This window comes from Eleginops maclovinus, chromosome 18, assembly GCF_036324505.1.
Source record: "Eleginops maclovinus isolate JMC-PN-2008 ecotype Puerto Natales chromosome 18, JC_Emac_rtc_rv5, whole genome shotgun sequence".
Taxonomy (NCBI): Eukaryota; Metazoa; Chordata; class Actinopteri; order Perciformes; family Eleginopidae; genus Eleginops; species Eleginops maclovinus.
The window spans coordinates 25,380,830-25,406,918 of NC_086366.1; the positions used below are offsets into that span (position 1 = coordinate 25,380,830).

The 26,089-nt window shown below is 40.1% G+C and overlaps 1 protein-coding gene across 1 annotated transcript in view; it reads left to right on the forward strand.

Moving 5' to 3' along the window:
- Positions 1-26,089, forward strand: part of tyw1 (tRNA-yW synthesizing protein 1 homolog (S. cerevisiae)) — an 88,264-nt gene that overhangs the window by 33,008 nt on the left and 29,167 nt on the right. Inside the window, exons 9-13 of the mRNA XM_063907686.1 lie at positions 9,212-9,264; positions 9,357-9,475; positions 12,776-12,885; positions 21,970-22,147; positions 23,644-23,779. Of these exons, the coding sequence (XP_063763756.1) occupies positions 9,212-9,264; positions 9,357-9,475; positions 12,776-12,885; positions 21,970-22,147; positions 23,644-23,779 (596 nt within the window). The remainder of the gene's footprint in view (positions 1-9,211; positions 9,265-9,356; positions 9,476-12,775; positions 12,886-21,969; positions 22,148-23,643; positions 23,780-26,089) is intronic.

Consider the following 26,089-nt stretch of genomic DNA (forward strand, 5'->3'; position numbering starts at 1 on the left):
ATTTGAATTCAGTAAAAATCTTAGCACTAAACCCATCAAATGATGAAGAGAACATCAATATGATTCATAGCGGGCACTTTATGTAGTGGTGTTCTTTTATGGATCTTTGGCTTGTGTAAATCTGTTTCATTTCCAAAAGAACATCTGCTGGTGTCACTGCTGACTGTGGATCATTTATTCATATTATCTAGCCGCGCTGCTCTGCATGATAAAAAGAAAATAAATCACATTACAGACCATCTGCTTGTCAGCATAAGCTTAACCCTTCTCTCTCCACAAGGGCAGCAAAGTCATAACACTTTTTGAAACTTTTATAGTCATTTTTAGAATTCCAGCAACAAATTTAACTAACATGCTCAAGTGCCGGGTAAGAAGGTCCTTTAGATCCCTCCATCTATCCATCTTCTCCTGCTTATGCGTCAGGGTCGCTGAGGTAACAGCTCCAGCAGAGAGCCCCAAACTTCTCTTTCCCTGGCCACATAAGCCAGCTCTGACTGGGGGATTCCAAGGCACTCCCAGGCAGGCGAAGAGATATAATCCCTCCACCTGGTCTTAGGTCTACCCCTCGGTCTCTTCCCGAACCACCTCAACTGGCTCCTTTCAACGCGAAGAAGCAGCGGTTCTACTCAGGAGGAGTCCCTCCCGGATGACTGAACTTCTAACCTTATCCCTAAGGGAGATGCCAGCCACCCTGCGGAGAAATCCCATTTTGGCCGCTTGTATCCCAGATATCTTTCTTTCGGTCATGACCCTAGCTGAGGGTAATAACGAAAAATGCCCGTGTGAGCGTTCGGGCTCACACCTGGGTTCCCAATGATCGAAGGACCACTGGTACTTTGAAACAAAATATATTTATTTCCGCACAGCCCGTTAACAATGTTCTTGCTGGCTCGTCGCTCTCGTCCGGCGTGGGAGGTGGAGACAGTTCTCCCTCACGACCCAGTCTACTGCCACCGAACAGAACCAGGTTACGAACATGACTTTAATCAGTGCCTGATTACCTGATCCCGATCAGCTGTCTGGCCTCCGGCTGAGCCACTCCTACCACTCCAGCAGCCGGCTCCGGTCCATCTCACGCTCCATTGTTCCCTCACTCGAGAACAAGACCCCGAGATACTTGAACTCCTTCACTTGGGGTAAGGCTTCATTCCCTACCTGGAGTGGACAGTCCATCAGTTTCCTGCTGAGATCCATGGCCTCAGATTTGGAGGTGCTGATCCTCATCCCAGCCGAGTAGTGTGATGCCTCTGTAAATGGCACACACCCTCTGAAGGGAACCACCACCCCGGTCTGCCACTCCTTCGGTACTGTTTCCGACTTCCACGCAATGTTGATGAGACGTGTCAACCATGACAGTCCCTCAACACCCAGAGCCTTCAGCATTTCTGGGCAGATCTCATCCACCCCCGGGGCTTTGCCACTGTGGAGTTGTTTGACTACCTCAGTGGCTTTCCCCGTGAGATTGGAGTTGATCCCCCTTCATACTCCAGCTCCGCCTCTAACATACAGGGTGGAGTTGTCGGGTTCAGGAGCTCTTTAAAGTGTTGCTTCCACCGCCCTAACACCCCATCAGTTGAGGTCAACAGCCTCCCATCCTTACTGTTCACAGCTTGGATGGTTCCCTGCTTCCCCCTCCTGAGGTGTCGGACGGTTTTCAAGAACAACTTTGGTGCCGACCGAAAGTCCTTCTCCATGGTTTCTCCGAACTTCTCCCACACCCACTGCTTTGCTTTGATGGTGATCGGATGACAGCTCCGCCCCTCTCTTCACCTGAGTGTCCAAAACAAGCGGCCTCAGGTCCTTTAGATGTTCGGTGTAATTTATCAAGTATCCTCTTTACTTGCTCCTAATGCAAATTTATTTTGCATACCAAACAGTAAGCAGCACATTGGACATTTTGGCAGAATTATGTTAATCAGGTGCTGAAAACTCAATTTAAAGGGGCCCTATTATGCTCTTTGTGGTTCTCCCTCTCCTGTAGCATGTAAATGGTCTGCAAAGGCTCAAATCCAAGAGTTCCTCCCCCAACTGATATGCCTCCATTGGACGTTCATTGTACGAGATAGGTTTAAGGGCGGGAAATCTCTAAGTGGTGACCAATCACAACCGAGCCGGCCAGCTGACCAATCAGAGCAGACTGCTTTCAGACAGAGGGTGGAAAGAGGTGCTGCAGCACAGGCAGTATGAGAAAAATAAAGATCTTTTTGAACATTAAAGCATGGAGACATGTCCCAGAAGAGACCCTAAATACAAGTAACAGGTTACCTTTTAAAAGCGATTGTCCATTAGTCAAAACAATCTGAGGGTCCCTGATTGATTCCCAGACCCTTGCAGCCAATGCATCGAAGTGTCCTTGGGAAAGATACTGAAACCCAAATTGCTATTGGATCACAGCCCCTTTTTTTCGATGGCGTGCCAGCGCAGTTTGTAGTTTATCGCAGCCCCAGCATCTTCAATAGTGTGTGTGTGTGTGTGTGTGTGTGTGTGTGTGTGTGTGTTTGTGTGTGTGTGTGTGTGTGTGTGTGTGTGTGTGTGTGTGTGTGTGTGTGTGTGTGTGTGTGTGTGTGTGTGTGTGTGTGTGGTGTGCATTCTTAGTGGTCACACAACTCTGGGAAAGCACTCTATGCATGCAGTACATTTAGCATTTACAGCAACTACAGCTTATTTGAACTTTAACCAATGTACATGATTCACTCTTCACATTAGTTTTATTGCACAGAACTTTAATAAGTAAATATGTTACTTTACCAATCCTACAAACCATATAATCTCATATAAGCTCAAATAACAACATCTTAAACTTAAAAAATGGTTCCTTCAGCATGTTCCGTGTGTTTTCGGCAACCGATTGACAGATGGTTATATTCACTTAATTTGTCTCCGTTCAGCTCGTGTGTGTGTGTGTGTGTGTGTGTGTGTGTGTGTGTGTGTGTGTGTGTGTGTGTGTGTGTGTGTGTGTGTGTGTGTGTGTGTGTGTGTGTGTGTGTGTGTGTGTGTGTGTGTGTGTGTGTGTGTGTGTGGGGCTTTGCAGATGCTAAGCCCGGCACTCTGTAAAAACAAGGGAGCACAGGATTGAAGTGATAGTGTGAAATGTGAACAGCTGCACTCATAATATAGAAGAATAAATGAAGAGGAAACACTGAACATCACAGATAAATCGGTGTGTGTGTTTTCCAGTGGCACTAAATGTTACATTTTCAGTCAAGTGGCTGTCTATACTTCCTCCCATCCTCAGGGTGCTGTCCCAAGAGGGTCACTTCTCTCTCCTCCCAAAAAACATTGAGATCCCAGCTGGTGTCAACATGTTACTGCTCATACATATCCTAATTCAAAGTCCAGACCTGTAGTGACCTTAAAAAGTCTTATTGTGCCGGTCTCAATATAATTTATTACGTCTCTGTATTATTTGAGAAGCGTGGCTGTCTCCATTTGTTAGGGCTCATTCTTGTAGGATATTTAAAACTGTGCCACATTAAGAGGACTCTGCTTCTTCACTCACACGTTGAAAACCGTCCAAATGAAACTCTGTAGGCGCTGCCTTCCTTTGGGTGATTTATTTACTTCTTCCATAAAATTAAACAAACAAATAAACAAAAATGATCAGTGTAACGTGAGAGATCAAAGACTGTACCGTACCCCGTTCCGTGCTGAAGACAATTTCGCTCGAGGCTCAGTCCCATCCCTTCCTTATATAACAGCTGATTGATCACAATAAATCCAAACTATTCTCAGAATATTTAATTTTATATAAATTCATAAATTGAAAGAATATATTAAGACCTAAATTAATTAGAACATATTTAATTTATAATCAACACAAAAAATGGTTATAACACCATTTGAGGGCTGGAGGTTAACTCACTGAATTATCTCAGATTTAAGTTTACATTTACACTTATTCTAACAATAATGTACAAATCAACTCATTTTTCAGGTTATTTTCAAAGTGTGATGTTGAATTTAAATTGGATTAAGAATGGAGCAGTGATGAAGTATTATTGTAGGCCGACCCAGAAGTTAGTATCACAAGGGAACCCTAGACCATAAGCAATGGGATTTCCTTGTTGAATTTTCGTTAATTGCAGAAAATAAACTTTTATAATAATAAGCTTTATTTGTTTAGCACTTTTCATGCATCAGGTGCAGCTCAAAGTGCTTTAACAAGGCACGCATCACAATTTCAAATAGCAAAAAACCTGATACAACAGAAAACACTTTAGAGACACATCAGTAAAAGGTATGATAATAAAAAATAAAACACAATTAAAGCTGCAAGCAGCGATGAGCGGGTCTGAGACGCTGGCAGGATGTTGTCACAACGTCGACATGTGTCGCGCAGGTGTTTTCCAGAGTCACTCGTTAGAAAAGGCGTTAGAAGTTTCAGGCCAATCGGACAATGTCTATAGGACTTACAGCAATAACATACAGGTGATGTGTTCTGTCGCCATGGCAACGGCATTGGATGACACCCCATAATACTCCTAGATGTGTTCAGGGCTGCATCAATATCAAACATGTTACGTTTTGGGCCGTTTGTAGCATGTTAAATGGAATTATGAGAAAACTGTGTTGCCATGGCAACGGCATACAATGACATCCCATAATTAACATAGAGTTGTTCAGGGGCTGACCATTAACCATTATCTGAGGTCTGGTTGCGTTCGGACGATTTTCCATTGAGTTATAATGACAACGTTTTTTATGGCGAGCATTGCGTTTCCATGGCAACGGCCTACGGAGAGATCGCAGATTTGGCTTGGAGCTGTTGAGGTATGGACCGGTGACATAATTTTGACGTAGAGCTGTTCAGGGCAGCAGTGTTAACCATCATGTGGCGTTTGGTGACTTTCTGAGCATGTCGGTTGGAGTTATGACGTCATCATGTTCCATGGCGAGGGTTCCTGTACGTTTTTTAGTACTGGCCCAAGTGGCTTTTTTGTTCGTCTCCGGACCCTGGATATGCTTAGCGATTTTCGTTCGTTTCCAATAAAGTTCAAGTTGGGGGAGTTTACATTAAAAACGGAAGTGGGCGTGGCCTACACAATTTTTATCGGAAAGTTCCGAAACCAATTTCAGTCGTCTATTTTCACCAGCGCTGATGCGCTGGCAGATTTTCGTGGGTTTTCACATATGTTGCGGGGGTCAAATTAACGTTCAAAGTGGAAAAATAAAAACCAGAATAATAATAAGAATCGGACCAATTTTAATAATGTTCGTGCCCAGTCACATGGGCGCGTTGCAGCCCACTTGACCCAGGTACCCGCGGACTACCCTGTTGTTATGATTTCGGACCCCTTCACTGGGCTTTTGCCCCTCCTTTTCCCTGTTTTGTGCGGCCTTTTTTCAATAAGGTCTTCGACAGCCTCTGGTCTCAGACCCTAATTAAATGACGATCCCTCAATAAATCAATAAATAGGATAAAATATAAATACCTATTACATAGAATAATACAATTTAAAAGAAAATAAAACACCAAATAAGACATGAATAATAGAAATGTCAGAATTAATAACTCAATTGTTTTAAACAAAAACGTGATATTTATCAAGTGTTGTTCAGCAGGAGGATGTCTACCTATTATCTCCACATTGTGATTTTTGGAGGGTAAATGCAATCCATTTTTATGACACAGAAGCTTCAGAGATTCACCAGTTTGTTATTTACTGACTGTTTTATGTTGTAGAATGACGTAAAAATGGTAGAAGGAAATTACTTAAGCTTACTTTAACTACAGACGTTATTTCTAGCTTCTAACTTAAAGTATTTAAGCAATTTACTTTGAGGGAACCAGAATTGGTAAAATGCTAAGTCTTTCCTGGACTAATGCTGCACCACAATACATGGTAAACAATCTAGTTGTAATATTAATAATATTGCCTGTGCCCTAAAAGTTCATCTTCCTGGGGGTCAGTTTGTAGAGAGATCAAGTGTTTGCAATAAGTGTAATATTTAAGTGTTAAACAGCTTTGCCACTGCTGCTTTCTCCTGCATTTTTTTGTTACGTCTGTGTTTTTTCTTGGTATTCTATAATTGTGTGACTGTTAGAATAAATAAGAGAAATAGACTAGAGCTGCCTGTGGGAATGATTGGATTCAAGTCTAATTGAAAGTGAGGCTTTGTCTAAATTCTTACTATTCAGTACGGCTAAATATTTATGATATAGCAGCAGAGTGTTGGTTGTTGTTACTCATTGTTTCTGTCTGAAACATTTTACTATATGTTCTGTATTTAGTCTGTTCTCTAGTTGAACACCTGCCAGCCGTTTCAGCCACTAAGCCTCACTGTTGGCTTACACAGCGCTCTATAAAAAGGACTCAGTGAGCAAGACTTCCCTTCATGTGACCAAATGTTGACCTGTTTCATGTTGTCGTTGGCAATAGTCAGCGTCAGTAGACAGTTTGTTTTATTTGCAATGAAAGAATTAAGGATGAAAGCTCTGGTATTGTTGTCTTCGTCTTGGATGGCTGCATTTCCTCTATAGCCTCATTTGGCATTTCACAGAAGCACAAAGAGATATTTTAAGAAAAGGAAATAGCTGTCAACAAAATCAGACTACAATTTTGAACTGCGACTCATACCTGTAAATAAAAAGTGTTGGACTTAAATGTATATAAGATTTCAAATTCCCCACTAGTGGATGTAAAACAATCTGCAGAGCTCTCCAATGAAATTAGGCTGCATTTCCTAAACTTTGATTAAACACATCCTCTTGCTGCTCATTTTATTTCCCTCAGGCAGAGTGTCATGGCTCACAGAATAAATTGTTAGCAGAATTGTCAATAACTCTGACTTTTATTCAAGTTGTTGAAAGCCACATTCGTCCTTCTAGAGAGTAGACGGTTTATCTGTGTTGCACTTACAGAAAGCTTCTGGGAACAGACTCGTTTTTATTCAGCAGCTCTTTTTGTAGCGGCAGGGAAACTGTTAGTGGCAAATTAGTAACCATAATCTTTATCAATATTCCACATTGAGAGGCGCACAAAAAAATATATAAAAAAAATACATACATGACAACAAAGCTAAATTAAATAATTATATACAAATTACATCAACTGACATGACAGTACCTAAAGTCAATACAGTTAATACAAATACATGCACATACTAGTAAGGGTAATATTACTTCTCCATGGTTTCGTGTTTGTGTTTTTATCATGTTCTGTTGCTTTTACCTCTTAGCATATTTCACAAATTGTTCAGTATCCGTGGTTGTCATGAAAGGCGCCTAAAATAAAGGAAGTTATATTTTTTTCTATGCACAATACTTCAGACATACCCTTTTTTCTCAAGAAATGCATAAAAGAGTCCCACGTAGAAATAAGAGCATCTAGTTTTTAAGTGGATTTCTCTAAAGAAAGGCAGAGAGACATCTCTCAAAGCTGCTGGCCCAGGTCGAGTTTCATTACACCTTAAAGGTAAAGCTATGAGCTTGGAGAAGGCACATGTCAATAAAACTCTTATTAGTTGCGGTCATTAATATAGGCAAAATAAACAGCGTTAGAGTAGCGATCATTGATCGCGTCTTATTAATCATGTTAGACGAGTGTTTTGAGAGTCTGTGTGCATGCATGTAAACACAGTCAGTGTAAAGCTAACATTTATTTATTATATGTCTATAATTTCACCTGAAACTGTAATGTTCATTTTGCACTGAAGTTCTTGATTCAATGAAGAAATACTATTTTATTTTGCAAATACTTACTACACACAGTAGTTGGTGTGGGGGGAATAATCGTACAGCATAGTATCGTGATACTTTGCGTGGTGATATTATATCGATACACGGACGCCAGGTATCAATATGTTATTATATAAACTATACATATTGCAAATCCAAATGAAAGTTTGTGGTAACGATTGCTTTTTCAATCCACTAGATGGTCCTGAGCTCTTTCTTGTGCGGTCATGGCCCTGGGTAAAGTCAGTGGGATTGGCAGGAAGTCAAAAGAAAGAGATCATAAATGTGCCATATCGCAATATATCGTATCGCAATACTTAGCATATCGTAGAATCGCAATTCCATCGTATCGTGGCTTAAGTATCGCAATATATTGTATCGTGGGGACCCTGGTGATTCACACACCTAGTATTTCATACTGACTATTTATGTATAGAATTACCAGAATACATGCTTTATGGTGATAACTAATATCGTGATAGAAGACTTTGTCCATATTGCCCGTGAATTCTCAAACCTTCATGCTACAGCGTTATTGTGATGATACCTGCAACCTTTTGGTAAATGTCCTCTCAAAATGTGATGCCCCACACATTGAAGTACAATTATTCATAGCACATATTTTACTTTTTCAGAAGATGCCATTTCTCAGTGATAACCGAGAAAGAGTAAATAGGAAGACCTCCGCTCCATCCTCTCCCTTGAAGGACATTGGAAATCGATTTCCCTGACAAACACTAAAGGGGAACCGTTGTTTACAGTAATATCAATAATGGTTAAATGAACTACCTGCGGCTCTAGTCCTAAACCCTTTACAGAGGTTAGATGAGGACATGTGCTTTCAAGGTAGAAAAACAATTTCATGCTGGTCAACATTTGGTTGCCCCTAAGATAAATGGAGCAGAATATAAATGGAATTATGTGTTTGTGCACTCACTGTTGTAGTGATTTCTCTACTTATCTGGGGCTCAATTGAAATGAGTTTTTAACTTTTTCCGCAAATTGTATCCTTAACAGCCTTGATGAATTACAGTGGTTTTTGACTCATCTAGCTTCAGAGACATGGATGAATTCACTTCAGGCTGCTTCATGGCTTAACTAGTAAAGTCGCTTTAAACGTTCAGATGAAATGAAGAAGATCAAAATGAGCCCTTCTTGATCCCCTTGCAAGTAATCCCAATATCTTGTGCTGGTATTCCTTGAGCAGGTTAAGTGATAAGAAGAAGCCTTTCTCTTTGAGAGACGTTACAGAGGAGGATGTGTGAAAAAAACGACTAACCCCAGCAGGGCCGTTCATAGCCAGTGGTGTAAAATGAGAGGATAGAGAGTAGACTTTGGAAGAAAGTGAATTTGTAATACTTTATCTTCCTTTTGTGCTGAAAGAGAATTTAAAGTGATATTCCCTCCTTCTTATTGTGGATTTGAAGATCAGTAGCCAAGTGATAATATTGAGCAGGATTGAGAGCATACATCATCTACCTTTCTATGTTTTTAACATCTGGTCAAAATGTTGTTCTTTCTCTTTCTGTGCAGGGTACAAACTCATTGGAAGTCATTCAGGAGTAAAGCTCTGTCGTTGGACCAAGGTAAATGGAACTTACTTCTCTCAGTGAAGAAGTTGACTTGTTGACTAACTGATTGCATCCCTAACAATAAAAGCCTTGTTTCTGTCGCTCAGTCTATGTTGCGAGGGAGAGGAGGCTGTTACAAGCACACTTTCTATGGGATCGAGTCCCACCGCTGCATGGAAACTACCCCCAGCCTCGCCTGCGCTAACAAGTGTGTCTTCTGCTGGAGGTATGTACCTGAAGGAAAGAGCCACTGCAGAGAGGTAGTTTAACAGAGAGGGCTCGAATCATACTAATAGTCAGAATTCAGATAAAAGTCTGGATTCATCTTCTGCAGCTAACATAGCTAGCTAACTAGCTTTAATTTTCCCTAACTCAAATTCGTTAGCTTAACCTCCGTTTTGCAATTTATTTAACCTATAAACTATTATGTCTCATTATACTCATTGTCCCACCTGTTGACTAGGAACAGTCACTATGGTTTTTATGATACATATGGATAGGGACGTTTTTTGAATGGATTTAAACTATTAAGGGTATTTCATATAGAAACGGACTGCTTTATTTCTTCATACAACAACACTTTCATTTTAGTGTAAGATTGGATGCACAAACCCATCCTATCCTAAGAAATACCAATTTCTAAACTAAGACTTTGAAACAAGTAAACATTTTGTGTAACTACTTAAAAACACTACACTCTTTAACGTTTGCCTTCTGGAAATTTTACTGATCAAAGATTGTAGTAATCATCTCTAATAATAATAACATGTTCAGTAAGCAGAGTCATCTAAGAGCAAAACCAAGACCTACAGACCATCCTCAATCAGGTGAATATATGTTGCTTAAAAATATGCGTGGATCGTTAGTGTTAACCCCCTTTTTGTCAGCTTTCCAAGAGTGACGGAGTCTTGGGAAATTCACAGATATATAAAATGTTCCTTTTATCCCCATCAATTTGACTTGCTACTAAAGATCCACTGTTCAGCAGAAGTTGAGGCTTGCTTCGTGTGTGATGTATTAAAGCAACTGAAGACCAACCAGAGGATAACCATCTCTTAGTTTGTGTGATGGAAGCTTCTGAAGCAATGGAGATGAAACTCAGAGAGACAAAGGAGAGCTGGAACTTTGATGGCAAACACTGAAGGTTTATTATGAAGTTAACGGCTGGAGAATTGATAAGACATTTGCTGCAGCCACAAGTTGAAACAGCGTTTGCCCGACCAACTCTGAAGATCTCCTCCATAGTCCGAGGTTTTAACTAATTCAGATTGTATACCGTAATCAACATTCCTCATTAACGAGACTAAACAAATATGCAACCTGAATCTAACTAAAGCTGTCGTCCATGGCAAATGAATGAACAAGGGAACCTACGTTCCAGATAAGAAGGGCTTCGAGAAGTCGCTAAACAATAACTATCTCATGTCAGCTTGTACTCGGTCATAGACTGGCATCAACAAAGCGCCCAAGCTGCCCCTCCTTAAGGGAGATAACAACACACCACAAGGCCGAAAGACATATGCCATGGGAACGCAGACAGAGGAAGGAGAAAATGATGAACTGTGTCAAAGGTTAAATACCTAAGCAAAATATTCCCTAACAGTTTGTCCATCACTGCAATTGATCTCTGTGTCATCGAGTTGGGTCAGCATAGACTCATTAGAATAAACATGTTGGACTTTACCGCTATCCCTTATGGTCCCTATAAACTGTTTGAGTAAAGAATAACTTTAAAGTTTACTGCTGTCCCTTTAACCAACCCTTTAATGGGTAGTTAAAAAGGATGTTCATCAAGAGTGGAACACATGTCTACTTGGATTATTGCATGCACGCTCACTTGTTTGCCTCCTAAACCAGGACCCTTCACACACTGAGCGACAATCTCTCTGTGGCCAACAAGTGCATGATTTACGTGCAGTAGAGTAATGGCCTGCGTAACTTTGAGGCCTAAAGGTGGACACTGATTCGTTATGACACTGTCGAGACACTGGGCCTTTTACTACCCTCAGACTCCAAAAAGAAAAAGCGACAGTGTGGAGTGCTGAAAGGTCGCTGTCACAAAGTGCTGCCCCCACTGTCACTACAGATACGCCTGTCTCCCTTTATGCAGATATGTGGGTTGACAGGAAGTAAGCAATTTCTGGGCACAGATGTATTGTTACAGCCGCCCTCTTTGTAGCAAAAGGTGAAATTCAATTTGATGCGCAATGCCATTATGTGTGGAGTCAGTGTGTGCATATGTATGCAACAGACTGTCCGACATTTGTGAAGCTTAAGGATAGGTTATTGCATCGAGACATCACACTTTAACACTCAGTAGGTGTTATTGACACCCACGAGGTGCAATTTCTTACAGTATGATGCATTTGATAACGTTGTATGTTTTAATAGGAAGAGATGTGTGTCAGATGGTTAGGAGGTTGCATCTGAATCTAGTGAAATGTGTTTTAACTTTGTTTTTGGCAAGAGATCCATTTCTTAAGGCCGGATGTTGACTGATTCTGTCGGTGCAAAAGCATCATAACAATGCAGGATGCACCCATGATGCTTTATAAATGTTTAGTTATGATCAAAATGAAGGACATGTCCTAGCAAGGGCGCCAAAAGTAGGAGGAAGAAATCGGGAAAGGGTCATTTTATGAAACCGGCCAGATTTGCCATTATGGCTGTGACAAGATGCTGTTGTTTAGTTTCAGTTGTTTCAAATTGCAATATTTATGCCTTCTTCATTCGTGCTAAGAAAGACATACACAATGACATGATGTGTGTGTGTGACTGAATTGGTGCCAAAGCTGCCCCTATGTGCCGTCCATGGAACATTTCTGAAGTTATAAGCTATCCAAAAATGACGGTCAGTTAGGCAAACAACTACATGATGTCATTGGACATCCATAAAATGAAAAGCAATAGGGGATCGAAGTCCTTTTAGGCAACAGGATAACACAAACTGGGATTTCCATGGCTTGTCTATGTGGTAATATTTCAAAGCAGCACCTAGTAAATATACTACTTTGACTTTTAACATAACAACAGTTTTCTTTGAGCATTGCGGTAACATCATTAGCATCTTTATGTAGCAAAAAGGTACAGGTCCCTTTTTTAACTGTTAGTGTAGAAGAAAAGTGAAGAAATATTTTTGTTTTGGTGCGGTTGATGTGCGATACACAGCTTTTAGGCATGATAAAGCAATATCTTTCGCTTGATGCCAACTCTTTGTTTTCACCTGAGGCCAGGCAGTGATGTAGTGTTGCTTTCATCTATTCAGCGTTTGAGGCGTGGCCTTGTTAATTGTCCAAAAGATGCTCAGCACAGCTCATGGCCTAACAAGTCAAGTAACTTAATCCTTAACCGTCACGCATGTTGTGATTGTGTGGCTGTGCTGTTAGTATCTGTGTGTGAATTTGCTGGAAATATGTCAATGCTTGGTGGCAAATCAGTGGGTGCACATATAGTATATTAGCATTCCTTACCTTACAGTATGTTGGCTGTTATCGCTTACCTGTTTATCTTTGTCCTGCACTAACAGACACCACACCAACCCTGTGGGCACAGAGTGGCGCTGGAAGATGGACCCTGCTGAGAAAATCCTAGACGAGGCCATAGAGAAACACCAGACCATGATTCGACAGTTCAGAGGTTTGTCCTTTAGCATTCCCTCCTTCTCTATCTCTCTGTATAACTCTGTTTTTCTTTCAGTCTGTCTGGTTATTTATTTATACATCAAACAGTTGCATTGTCGAATGCACTTCATACCAGAGGTGGGACCAAGTCATTGTTTTGCAAGTCACAAGTTGGTCTCAAGTCTTTGCTTTCAAGTCTCAAGTCAAGTCCCAAGTCTTACCGTTTGAGTTTGAAGTCCTTTCGAGTCCTTTTAACTACGGAGAAATAATATTTACACAAATCATGTATGCTTTTAAGATCTGTATATATTTATCAAACCAAGAACATTGTTCAAACACATTTGAAATAAACAAAGGCAAATGTAATTTCCACAGAAAGTGCTGACATTGTATTTCCATTGCTTATTGCACTATAACTGTCTCAAAAGATCCTCACTTCTGCAAAACACTCTTCACCTTAAAACTTAAATCTAGCCTTGAACTAAAAAACATGTCTTCACCCTCAAACCGGTATTTGGAGGATCACAAAAACAGTTGAATGTAACTTTTCCAAATGTGTTACCACTTTATAAAAACATTTTCAGTCTTTTTAACTCATTTCAAAACCTAAGTGTAACCTTAACCGTTTCAAGCATGTCACCACTTTATACAAGATATCCTCGCTCCCAAAAAAGTGTGTGTGTGAGTGTGTGTTTGTGTGTGTGTGTGTGTGTGTGTGTGTGTGTGTGTGTGTGTGTGTGTGTGTGTGTGTGTGTGTGTGTGTGTGTGTGTGTGTGTGTGTGTGTGTGTGTGTGTGTGTGTGTGTGTGTGTGTGTGTGTGTGTGTGTGTGTGTGTGTGTGTGTGTGTCTGGAAGGGGACTAGATGTGAAGTGTCATGAACATGACAATGAACAGAGTTGTGCTTTTTTGTCAGGACCCTATGCTGCATTGCATTTGTAAAAGATCAAATTGGCCAAAAGTCTGTCAGTCATTTGTGCACGATGGTTTTACAGACTGCAGTTCTTTTTTTGTTGACCATCTCAAAGTTTTTAAATCCAAACGAAACTACCCGTGTTATCATTGTTGCCTACTTGGCGCCTTGTAGTTTGTTCCGCCTCATTGGTTGTCCAGTACTTTGATTGGTTGGATGCTGGCCGATCAAAACAACGTGGATCTAATTTGATTGGATGTCGTGCCACACACGTTACGCACACAGATGCACACAGGTGCAAAGAGAGATAGCGCGGTCCATGTCAACATACTTTTTAATCTTTGGGTTTGGGGAAAGTAGCAAGTCTTTTCGAGTCAAAAGGGGCAAGTCCAAGTCCAAATGCGAGTCACTGATGTTAAAGTCCAAGTCAAAGTGCAAGTCCTTTTAGATTCTGTCAAGTCAAGTCTCAAGTCATCAAATTCATGACTCGAGACTGACTCGAGTCCAAGTCATGTGACTCGAGTCCACAACTCTGCTTCATACATTTCAATCCCTTTGTAGAAATAAAGAATGGGCATCTGTATTTTACTCTTTATGACCTCTTGTAACCTCTTGTCCAGTGACACATGTACAAATCTAAATTCTGATGTTCTTGCTGGGTAGTATACCGTTTTGTACCGAATACCATGAACCTTATACCGTATGATATGCATTTTTCATATACCGAAATTCCGCTGAAATGCATGCTGGGGCACAGCGCCAAACGTGCATAACATGTGAAGCTGAATGCAAAGATGGACACTGAAGAAAAGTATACCGGAGATTAGGGGTGGGCGATATGAGGTAAAATTCATATCACAATATTTTTCACTGTCCAGATGATATCGATATTATATCACAATATATTAGGGGAAAAAAATCTGAATCACATTTGAATAGCCCTTCTTAGTTAAATGACATAAGCTGAGGCAAAATATGTATTCTAACATCATAAATCGACTTGGCTTACTTCGCCGTAAACTCTCTCCCGACATTCCAAGTAAAGTTGAGGCAGGCATTTCTGGCTGAAGTACTTGCGGCTCGGGATCTCGTACCTTGGGTCCAGAGTTTGAAGTAACTTTTTGAAACCCACTTTCTCCACAGTTTGGATGGGTACCATGTCCTTCGCAATGTGATTGGTTATAGCCTCTGTGATGTCTCTCCATTTCTTGCTTGTCCGCTCATAGCGAGTACCGGCAGCGAATGATGTTTGTAGTGATTGCTGAAGCGATTGAGTGGAAGTCTGGCTTGTCTTTGGTCGAGCTCCTGGGCTGATTGCTTCTCGCATTTTGATGCAATCTGCATATTCCAGTACATGCATCGTTTTAAGGTGATTTAATAAATTGGTGGTGTTTCCATCTTTCGCTAAAACAGCACGGCGACACAATTTACATAAGATATTTTTTTGTTCGAGGTCGGAGATCTTAAAAGCGAACCAGTTCCACACGACAGAGGTGCCCCCTTTCTTTCTCACCAATTCGTCATCCTGCTCCTGGGTATTCTTTTCTGCCTGTTGACTCATCTTTAATTTTCAATGTCTTCTTTTTCTTCAATGTCTTCTTCTTCTTCGTCGTCGTCGTCTTCGTCTTCTTCTTCTTCTTGTTTTGGATCCACTATTGCTAGCACTACTTCCGTCATATGTCATGATTTTGATCGTTTAAAGTTGCTTTCGCGTTGCCTGTGGAGTCTGGATTGTTCACACGTCTTGCATGCCCTTATAAGGAGCTTGTGGAGCGTTTTTGTATGGAAATTAGGTGCACGAGAACTCTGTGCACAGCTGTTTTAGGAACAGACAGGCTGTTTAGGAACACGTCCAGGCATTCATTAATCCAGCAGAGATCTGTTGTTAGGTTAATCTTCCGAAGCCCGTTTGAATATACTTCAGAAGACAAAGAATGTTCGACAATGCGACCCAATATGAACGCCAATTTATGAATTTATGAATACCGCGGTATCAACGATATCTCAAAATTCATATCATGGCGCAGCACAATACCGGTTTTTACTATCATACCGGTATATCGCCCACCCCTACCGGAGATACACATGACAAACAAGAATAACTTGTGCAGTGGAAAGGAGCTGTGTCTGTCGTTTGGAGGTTTTTGGGATTTGAAAATCTGTCATGGAACAAAAAATATTTATTGCAAATGTTGTCGGACATAAATTGTTGTCAGAGGAGGTGACACAAGTAAGTTACGCCAACACTTCAACAGAAAGCACTTATTGGAGTATGAAGAATGCATGAAAATACGATCTGCTCCAACAAGCAACGTGGTTGAAATGTCTAAAGTAAAGTTTGAGGAACTGCCTATGATAGGAAAAGCAAAAGATGGAACGAGATCACCAACTCGATAACATTCTATCTGGCCAAAGACATGGTCCCATTACATACACTACAGGGGAAAAAGGGGGCTTCAGGTCAATGATCAAAACCCTGGATCCAAGGTACGTGTTGCCAGTGCAAAAATACTTTAGCTGCATTGTTCAAACAATTCACAATCAAATGAATAAACACCGTGATACCGTTATAATTTGAAGAGATACCATTATATGAGCTTTATTTCATACGGCCCCGCTCTATGTCGCTAATGTTTGCCATGTTGGGAGCAGTTAAAACCAGAAATGTAGGGTATGTCCAAAGTTGGGGTTTGAAGTGAACAAATAATTAAAAAAAGAAACACATATATTTTGTATTAGATTATGAATAAGATTGAATAAATAACATTAATTAATACTCCTCAACAAACTGGCTAAATCAAGATAAATCTGCCATGATAAAGTCTTGCAACCAAATACAAGCAGAGGTGATAAAAACTTAGTGCTTTACATCATTAAAAATACATTTTCACTGCAGTAAACTAATTCAGGATGGAGTGCTTTGGCTCACAGTGCAGTAATGTGGACAGCAGTGATGGCTGTACACTGTGCATGCAGATGGTAGTATATTGAACGACATACTGGCAAATGACCTGTACATTTTAAAAATGAAACACACACAATTTATTTTCCCTCCATTGTCTTATATGTCCCAGTTCCATGTATCCACTTCTGAGCTCTAACCTACAGTACACATTGCTGCCTAAACCAGAATTATGGTATGTAATGGTTTGTTAAAGTAGCTCTGCTCCCACATTTTGGCAGAATAAGTACTAGTTGTACTATTACTGTTGGCATTTAGGAGCTTTTTTCTTTGGCTTCTTTCATTGGCTGAGAACAGCTCTTTAGAAGCCCAATGTCTGACAAACCTGAATGTACAACATAGAATATTCACAATTTGAGAAGTCTGGAGAATAATGTCAATCAAAAAGGAGCTAAAGAACACATTTCAGGGGTTTTATACAATAACTTCACGGCATTTATTGTTAACAGTACTGCTCTATCAGTAAGATTGGTACAGTAGAAAATCAGCACATCCTTAAAAATGATACACCGATTATGCAATTGTTTGGCATTCTTGCCTGAGTTAACAGTCACCAAACCGGGTGAGTATATTGTGCCTTGTCAGCAGTGCTGTATTCAGCCGCAGTACAACAGTTATCTCCTGCACTGCCCCAGCCCAAACTATATCCTGTTCATTATTTCACATGTAGGCTGCAAAGTTAGCACTTTACTTTTTGTGGCATAATTGTGGCTGTGCAGCACATTGAGATTCTGAACCAACTTATCTTGCGAGCTCAGCTCGAGCAACACACACCAATACACACATCATTCCTGTCCAACCCAAACCCACTTTGCGAAACCGACTTCTTACCAGCTCAGTGAATTGTTCTTTTGGTGTAAGTCTAGAAGCCAGTAGCAACAATCCCCTTTAAGATTGATATTCTACACTGGCTCTCACTGTGGCCTTCTCTTAAAGGGGCCCTATTACACTTTTTGGGGTTTTCCCTTCCCTTCCTTAAGTCCAGTTATTAGCCCAAAGCACACGTGTCCTATTTGAGTAATGCAACAACGAAAACGAATTGAAGTATCCAATTTTCTATCATCCTTCTATCAGCCACCCTGCTAAACAGAATCTGATGTTTTTCGCATTAACATGAATAATCATGAACAAAATGTAAGAAAATAATTAAAGGGGTCCTATTATGCTTTTTGGGGTTTTCCCTTGAGTGGTTATTTCGGTGTTTGTGCATGTAAATGGTCTGCAAAAGCTAACATCCCTGTGTTCCCTGCAGAGGGAGTTTCTCTCCCACAAACTCCCCCCCCCTGCCTGAAACGCCTCCTTTGGACTCCTTTGTTTACTTCTGCAACAAAGTGACATCACTACAATACAATCACACTTTTATTGGTGCTCCATCACATTGTACATATTACGCTAAGGGGCGGGACATAACCAATCAGAGCAGACTGGGCTCTGGTTTCAGACAGAGGGTGAAAAGAGGTGCTGCAGCACAGACAGTATGAGAAACATAAAGATCTTTTTGAACATTAAGGTATGGAGACATGTCCCAGGAGAGACACTAAAGACTTTAAGATTTAGCCTATAACCCTAACTTTATATCCAACAACGTTGACAGCACATTGACATCAAAGACTGTATGACTGATTGATTGTATGATCTCGCAGTCAAAAGGCTCGCGTATCTCTCCTGCTGATCCCATTATAAAACAGAGAAGCAAATGTGATATGGAAATGAAATAGATGCCAAATGCTGAAAGCCATTTCAGAAATGTCTTCTTCACTGCTTTACTTTATAGCGTGTATCATTCTCAGAGCTGTATTATAAGGCATGTCTTTATAGAAATCTCCTGAAGTTATTATAATGGAACAATACTATATACAAGCTTCTTAGTTCACTTAAAGTAAAAGAAACAAGCATTTGTCACAAGAGGCTTTCAGTTAGGCCGTTTGGTCCTGAAAATAAAGAAAAGCACATTTTCAGATGCTTTAAATTTCTAATGAGAAACACACTAGAGCAAAACGCAGCCTATAATGTCATTATCATCCATAATTCTTTTTCCAGCCGCACTACAGAATCCCATTAGACAGCCTTCAACTCCATTTACCATTCATAGTGATACGTTTTATAATGTGTAAAGCAATGATCTAACCAGACAATGCTACTGAAAACCCACAGTGTGGTTAAACTGGGGTCTACTCTGATTACATGATATTATACTGCCTTAAAGAGCTCATGCATGCAACAGTTTATAATAATAAGTTGTGGAAAGATGCCTTTAAAGAAAAATTAAGGTTTGATTTCAAACAAAATGTGATTCAACTCTTACACGATGTTGTTGCGTGATACGATATTTAGGTTTGTCGGACGGGTTTGTTTATTTTATTTCCTTCATATTCATCACTTCTTCCAATATGATACAGTGTTATGCTCTTTGGTTGGCAGTAAATCTACTGTAACTGCCCTAGGTTTACTTAAAGTATTATAATAAAATCTACATGTATGAATGTATGAACTAGGGTTGTACAATTTAGAAAGAAATGCTAATTACCATTATTTTGACTGATATTGCAATCACCATATGATGTATGATTTTTTAAACAATATTAACATAATTGAAAAATATATATTGAAATGATGATGATGTAATATTAGGAGGATATGAACCAAACAAGGTTTTTTTTAAATACCATGTTTACACTTTGTCTTTGACCAATTATTGTGCGCACTGTGATTTGGGTATTTTGTTATTAATTGTGCAGACCTTGCATGAACCTACTTTATGTTAGTTCAATCGCTGACTTGAGAAGGAATAACAGCTTTTTCCGCTGAATTCAATATTTTGTTCTCTGTTTCTCTCCGCAGCAACACAACACTTTCAATATTTAAAACTTCTCACTGCAGACATGCAGACCGTACTTGTACTCCGGCCCTTCCATCCAAGAATCCATGGCCTAGTTAATTTTTGGATAAAACCAAACCACACCAAAAGGGAGTGTTCAGTGTGTTTCATAACTAACACATCATAAACAAATGAAACGGGGAGAAGAAGCCTGCAAAGGACAATGACTTGTTAAACATCTTCTGTGTCATGAATCATGCAGGTCATGTCCGGAGCACATCAAACGTCTGCGATAATAGTTTTCAAAGGTTCAATTCTGTGGCTAACCACAACTGCTCGACTTGCAACAGAGCGCCCAACTCCGCTCATGATCATTTTATCTGAGTGGTCCACTTTAGAAACAGTGAGCCCCCACAAGGGAGGGTATTATGTGAGAATGTAATGGAATTTCTCATTTCTAATACCGTAAGATATGATACATTTAATGAGGTTTCACACCACATGCACCGTTCTTCAGTTCTCCCAGAGTTCAGTGGGTTTTCTCCTGTGGTGAGCAGCTGTTCCATTGAATGGTTTGTCCTTGAAGAGTGGCACAGTAACAGGTGCTTTCTATGTTTCCTCCATACAGAATGTTGCAAACAACTATTCATAGAAGGCAACAGTCCCACGTTTATTTAATTGAGATTCACTGCATGTGTATTTTTTTATTAAATAGCATCTGCTTTAATTTTAGTTTTATTACATCAAATCCCCATGACAGTGTTTGAAACTGTTTCCCCCAAGCTTCCACTTTTTGTTTATTCCCCGTCTCCATCAACACATCTTGCCAGCATTAAATGCTTTTACTGTCAGCACTCTGATATGAACTTTTCTTTTGTTACCTTATTTCACATTCACTACCTCCCCACCATCGCCAAACCCGGACAAAGAGACTTCACAGGTTATACACCTCTACATATTCATCCAAAGACGGGTCATCTCCTGGCTCTTTAATGTCTATGGTGGTTGTGATCAATGATCTAATTTAGTTTGTCCTATGCATCTCATGTATGTCATTTTGGCGGCATGTGGTCGTGTTCCAATTATAGATTTTCCTCGATTGGACGATAAAACTGAAACTTGATTCCTCCCTCTTTTAATTAATTTCATCAGGTCTTTTTAAAATTCAACGTGCATATTAATCTAAAAGATTAATAGCAGCAGTTTATTAAACTTCATAACATTCATTCTCATACTTATGCTGAGCGTATTTTAACAGCATCCCTTAAGTCTTTGCTTGTAGATCCCCTGAGCATTAGGAGAGTCCAAGACCACCCAGTGCGAAGGAGGAGAGAGGGAGAGGAGGAGATAGTCTGGGCTTTGGGCCCGACTCCCAGAGCTCCAACTTTCCCCGTCTCCCCCATTTTCTGCTAATTTTTCATGACCACCACACATCTCTCCTGTGCCAATTGGTAATAACTCAGCTTGACCTCACTTCAAACCCTGACCTCACGCTGTTCTTTCCCACCGTTTTTCTTTACTTTGTGCTCTTTTGATTTCGGAAGGCACACTTTTTTTTTCAGCTGTTTTATAAAAGTTGAAATACACACATGCACTAATGGAGAGGTGTCAGAGAATAAAGGCGCTGCCAGGTTTCGTCACCTGGGAGCAGTTGGGGGTTCTGTGCCTCAATGACACAGTACACCCAGAAAGTGACCTGGCACGTCTCCAGCTACATCTCCAGCTACCAGTCCACACAACATTTATTTTATTTACCTATTTCTTCTGTTCTGTGCGGTGACTTGAAATGGTGACCATCCAGTGACATTTGGTTCCCAAGCTAAGCCTAGACTGAGTTACTGCCTGCCCCAGATGGTATTACTCTAGTGTTAGTAGCAGTAGACTATCATATTTACAGTGCCTGGGCATATCTGTCCATTTGTGGACGTGAATCAGCTACTATAACAGCTGTAGGCATAAACACGGGTAGCAACACTTTCATGGAGCAACATTAAATCCACTCCACCTATGGAGTCAGTTTGGCCCTTTAATCTTCCACAAATCAAAATCTTATCAAATTGGTACCAGTTACATAGTGCAAGTGGGATTGCGAGTGGAAGTGTAAATGTGATTGCAGTCAACATAACATTTCACTCCCAGGTGAATGCGGTCAGCTATAAGCACTACCATCACCACCCAAGCTCCAGAACAAACTGCCCACTACTGATGAGTGAAAAACACATCATAAATAAAAAAACACTTACATGTGGCTTCTACCGCAACCCCACAGTTCCTAAAGGACCCAGCTACCAGTGTCCAAAAAAGGTACCCCGTGTGAGGCTCACTTGTTGTGATGCTCTTATTGTCGGGAGACGTTGATTGAGTCAAAGATTAACATGAAAACAATCATCTGTTCCCTCTCTCCCTCCAGGTGTCCCAGGAGTGAAGCTGGAGCGGTACGAGGAGGGCTTGGCAGTCAAGCACTGTGCCCTCTCCCTGGTGGGGGAGCCAATCATGTACCCCGAAATAAACACCTTCATCCGCCTCCTCCACACCCACCATATCTCCAGCTTCCTGGTCACCAATGCACAGTTTCCTGAGGAAATCAGGTAGGGGGGGTTGTTTCTATTTATTTCTTCTCTTAAAATATTCCTTCCAGCCAATCTGTTTGGCTCATTATGTTCCTGAAGTATATTTTTACCTTCTGCCTTGGCAAGCTCTTTGAAGTTTGGAAAAAAGGAAGTAGTGGGTGTGTGTCTCAGCAGATTGTTCCCTAGCAGGGAGGATCAAAGGTTTGGCCTCCACAATTATGAGTTTTGTGTGTCCTCTAACAAGTAGGGTAAAATACTTTTGGGTTGGTTAGAGTTTTTGGATTGTTAGACTTTACAGAAAGAATCACCAGTATGTAGTCAAATTAGACTTTTAATGCTTTGAGCAGCACAAAAAGTATTAACTTCAGTTGTGTTAGGTGGCATATCATACTAAAGTGTCTGCATGAGCAGATTCCACTTAGCATAAATGAGTTGTTCTGTGTTTTGGGTGAACTAGCCCTTTTCAAAACCTCATTATGTATTCGGATCCTTTGCTTGAGCTCATAATAACCCATTCCCACTAATAAAGACTTGCTCGTCAGATCAACCAAACAGAACAACATTTTTTGCCCTTTCATATTGATCAAGATGATCACTTTTAACATAAATTCCGTAAAGGGAATTTTTATTGTGAGTATTGGTGCAAAACATAAACATATTCGGAAAATTAAATACATAAATAATAGCAATTTCAAGACTCTGGTAACATAAATATAGAAAAAAAGGAAGAGATGAACAGTAAAATACAGTTTATTGATATCAGAAAAAACGGCTGAATTAGCTTGTTTACAATAAACATGAAATATATACGTGTCAATATGTTTTCCTTGGTTTCTGTCACTCAAGTTTCCAGATTTATTGAGACCTTCCCCGACATAATCAATAATATGTCAGCTAGTTTTCCTGTCACAGGCTAGGATGTCAAGTACTTCCTTGCTGAAAGACAGTAGCCACCAGCCATCTTCTTTCCTGTCAGCCGGAGTTTCCTGGTTGTCGATGAGCTGAGCTGTTTGTTGAATCTCTCCTCCTGTAGTGCTCAGATCAGTGGAATTTTCCCATGGTAGAAAAAGCTGCATTTCCAGACGTCTGTCTCATTGCTTGTTTGGCTACTTTGGTTTGTTTTTACATCCCTACATAATTGCCTCTCTTAAGGCACAGCATATATTTGAATCTCTCATGTCGAAGTGAGAAGCATTAGGGACTACTGCTGTTCCTGTTTGAGGTGTGAATTGTTGATACTTTTCTGGTTCTGTTTACTAATCCTGTGCATCCTCCGGCTAATACTGATCGTGCCTAAATGCAGTTAAATGCACACGAGTTAATGTCTTCCTAAGTTATTTAATATTGATGAGAAGCACTCCTTTTTTTTTTACAGCTTCCTCCTCCTCTGCCCACTTATTTTGCCATACCTGTCCTGTGCGATGACTGTTGCTTTTAGCACAGCGTTTAAATGCCCCCTATGTTCATGATCATTCCTACCCTCATTTTTCCTCCATATTTTCTACTATTTCCAGGAGCCTTGTGCCAGTGACCCAGCTGTATGTCAGTGTGGACGCCAGCACCAAAGACAGTCTGAAGAAGATCGACCGACCACTTTTTAAAGACTTCTGGCCCCGCTTCCTGGACAGCCTCCGGGCTCTGGGAGAGAAGGTAAGCTTATTTTTCTCAGACTCAAGAATAATGCACCGTATTTTTCCCTGATAATGCTGCATTACGGAATAGGGAGAACTGGTTAGCGTTAGCAGCACAGTCCTGCTTTGCTAAATCATGGAGCTAACTTACATTTACTGATTTAGACTTCATTGAGTTACATTGTTCAAGCTTAATTCAGTTAAAATTAGTATTGGCTAGTGTCCAATTAAGTGTGCTAATGTAATGTTGTGAAGTTAAGGTTGTGGCTAGAAATCTGAATACATTTAGATTTTTATGAAAAGGGATTTCGCAGCCAAATGAGATATTAAAGATGGAAATATGTCCTATTTAAGAGTTAAGATAAGAGGTCTTTAAAAAAAATAGGCATTGCACACATTAGGATGAAAAAAGTAGAAATAAACAATTCTAAAAGGAAAAAACCAGCATTAGAGAGTAAAACAGAAATATATACAGTTGAGTGCAAGGAGTGGAATATTAAATGAGATATAAATGTAAAATGCACAGAGAGAAACTATGGAGCTGAGAGTTCTCTGCCAGCCAGAGGTGATTTGTTGTACAGTGTTATTGCAGTGGGCAGGAATGTTCTCCTGTATCTGTCCCTAAATACATGGAATTTATTGTTTTGTTTTTAGCTGATCCTGGAATGACAATAGTATAGATATCAAGTGGTCGCTATTGCATTGATTTCTTTAAGCTATCTGTTAGCTCCACAGTCATTATTCATAATATATAAATAATGTTTATTCATTCAGGTTTTTATAATAATATCCGATTTTGAAATATATTTTTCATACTATACTCATTCCCCCAGAGTTGATTTGCAGAAAAAATATAAACATGCAGCACTTGTTGTCAGGTGGAAGTAGTTTTGCAATTTGGCAAGCTAGCAAATCGCAGGACTGAATATTTACAGGAAAAGAAGCTTGAGAGTTCTAAAAGCTTTTTTGTTTCCACTCCCACTGTTGAGCGCACTTCTCAGGATAATTTGCAGCTTAACAGTGCTTCAGCTAAACATAACTAATTTCATGAATAGAGATGAAGCCACTTTTGCATCCTTTTCAATTAAACATTACTACAAATAACAGAATATCACAATTACACTTTTTGGTAAGCTGTACATTAAAATATGTGGTGGTGGGGATCTTTAACAAAAGGAAATTATATCCATCTCACTTTTGGCCGTGGCAGATTCTTACTCATGCTTTTTGTTTTGAGTGAATCACAGCAGCAGCTGAAAGGCCTGATTAAGTGTTCTCAGAAACCCCCGATTGACATGTCTTCTATTTTTAACAAATTCCTGTGGGATGACAGCAAAATTGCGATCAATGAGAGCACTTTAATATGAACACTTTCATCAACTTTTTATTGATTCCTGAGTCTTTTAACACTTTTAAAACTGCTGAATGTAACAGTCAGAGGTGTTGATTTCTTTTAAGTGCGTGATGTGTCCACAAAAACAAGCGCACCTTTGTGAGGGAAAGTCCATTACCACAGCCTGCGTCCAGACACCACACTGCTTGTGTAAATTGATTCCCCTTGTTAGCATGTTCCTCAAAGAGCCAACCTGTCGTGTAAAGCGGTACAGTAGCAAAAGGAGCCCATGAAAGATGCGGACTCTGAAGTTTCTCAGAGAACCTCTTTAACACCTCTTCTAATGGACCCACTTCCTCTTGTTTAATGCTTCAACAAGCTGTGAGCAAATTCATTACCACACAGCTTGAGTGACAGCACAGCTCCAAGAAAATCTCTGCACTGACGGCAAATGTGAGGTAACTGCAGGGATGGCCATAATAACAGAAACATCTTGGAATTTAAGAATTGATGTCTTGTCACTTGTCATTTTTAAGTTTGTTGCAGTAAGGGATCCGGTCAGCACAACAATATTTTAGACCTTCCACTGCTTGCTTTATACCAGGGATGTCCAAACCTCTTTCACTGAGGGCCACGAACAGAAAAGCGTACGAAGGCCTGAGCCACTCACTAGAGGTGAGGTATACTGCCTCATAAGTTAAGTTATAAGTTAGCAAAATCAATCAAATGTAGGTAAATCATGTTTGATACTTGAATATGCTTAAAGAAAACAACAGGAGCCCCAGGTTGCTTATAATAAGGGGAAATATGAAGGCTATGTTCAAGGCATGTTATGTAGATAAGTTTTGGGGCTTGTTTTCTCAACTTAGATTTGTTAGATTTGTGTTCAACTTTAATTGACTGAATGTATTGGAAAATTGGGCTAATTAATACATTTAATATATTGTGTTTATATTTGAGATATATAATATAGGTCAAACACGAGTTTCATATGTG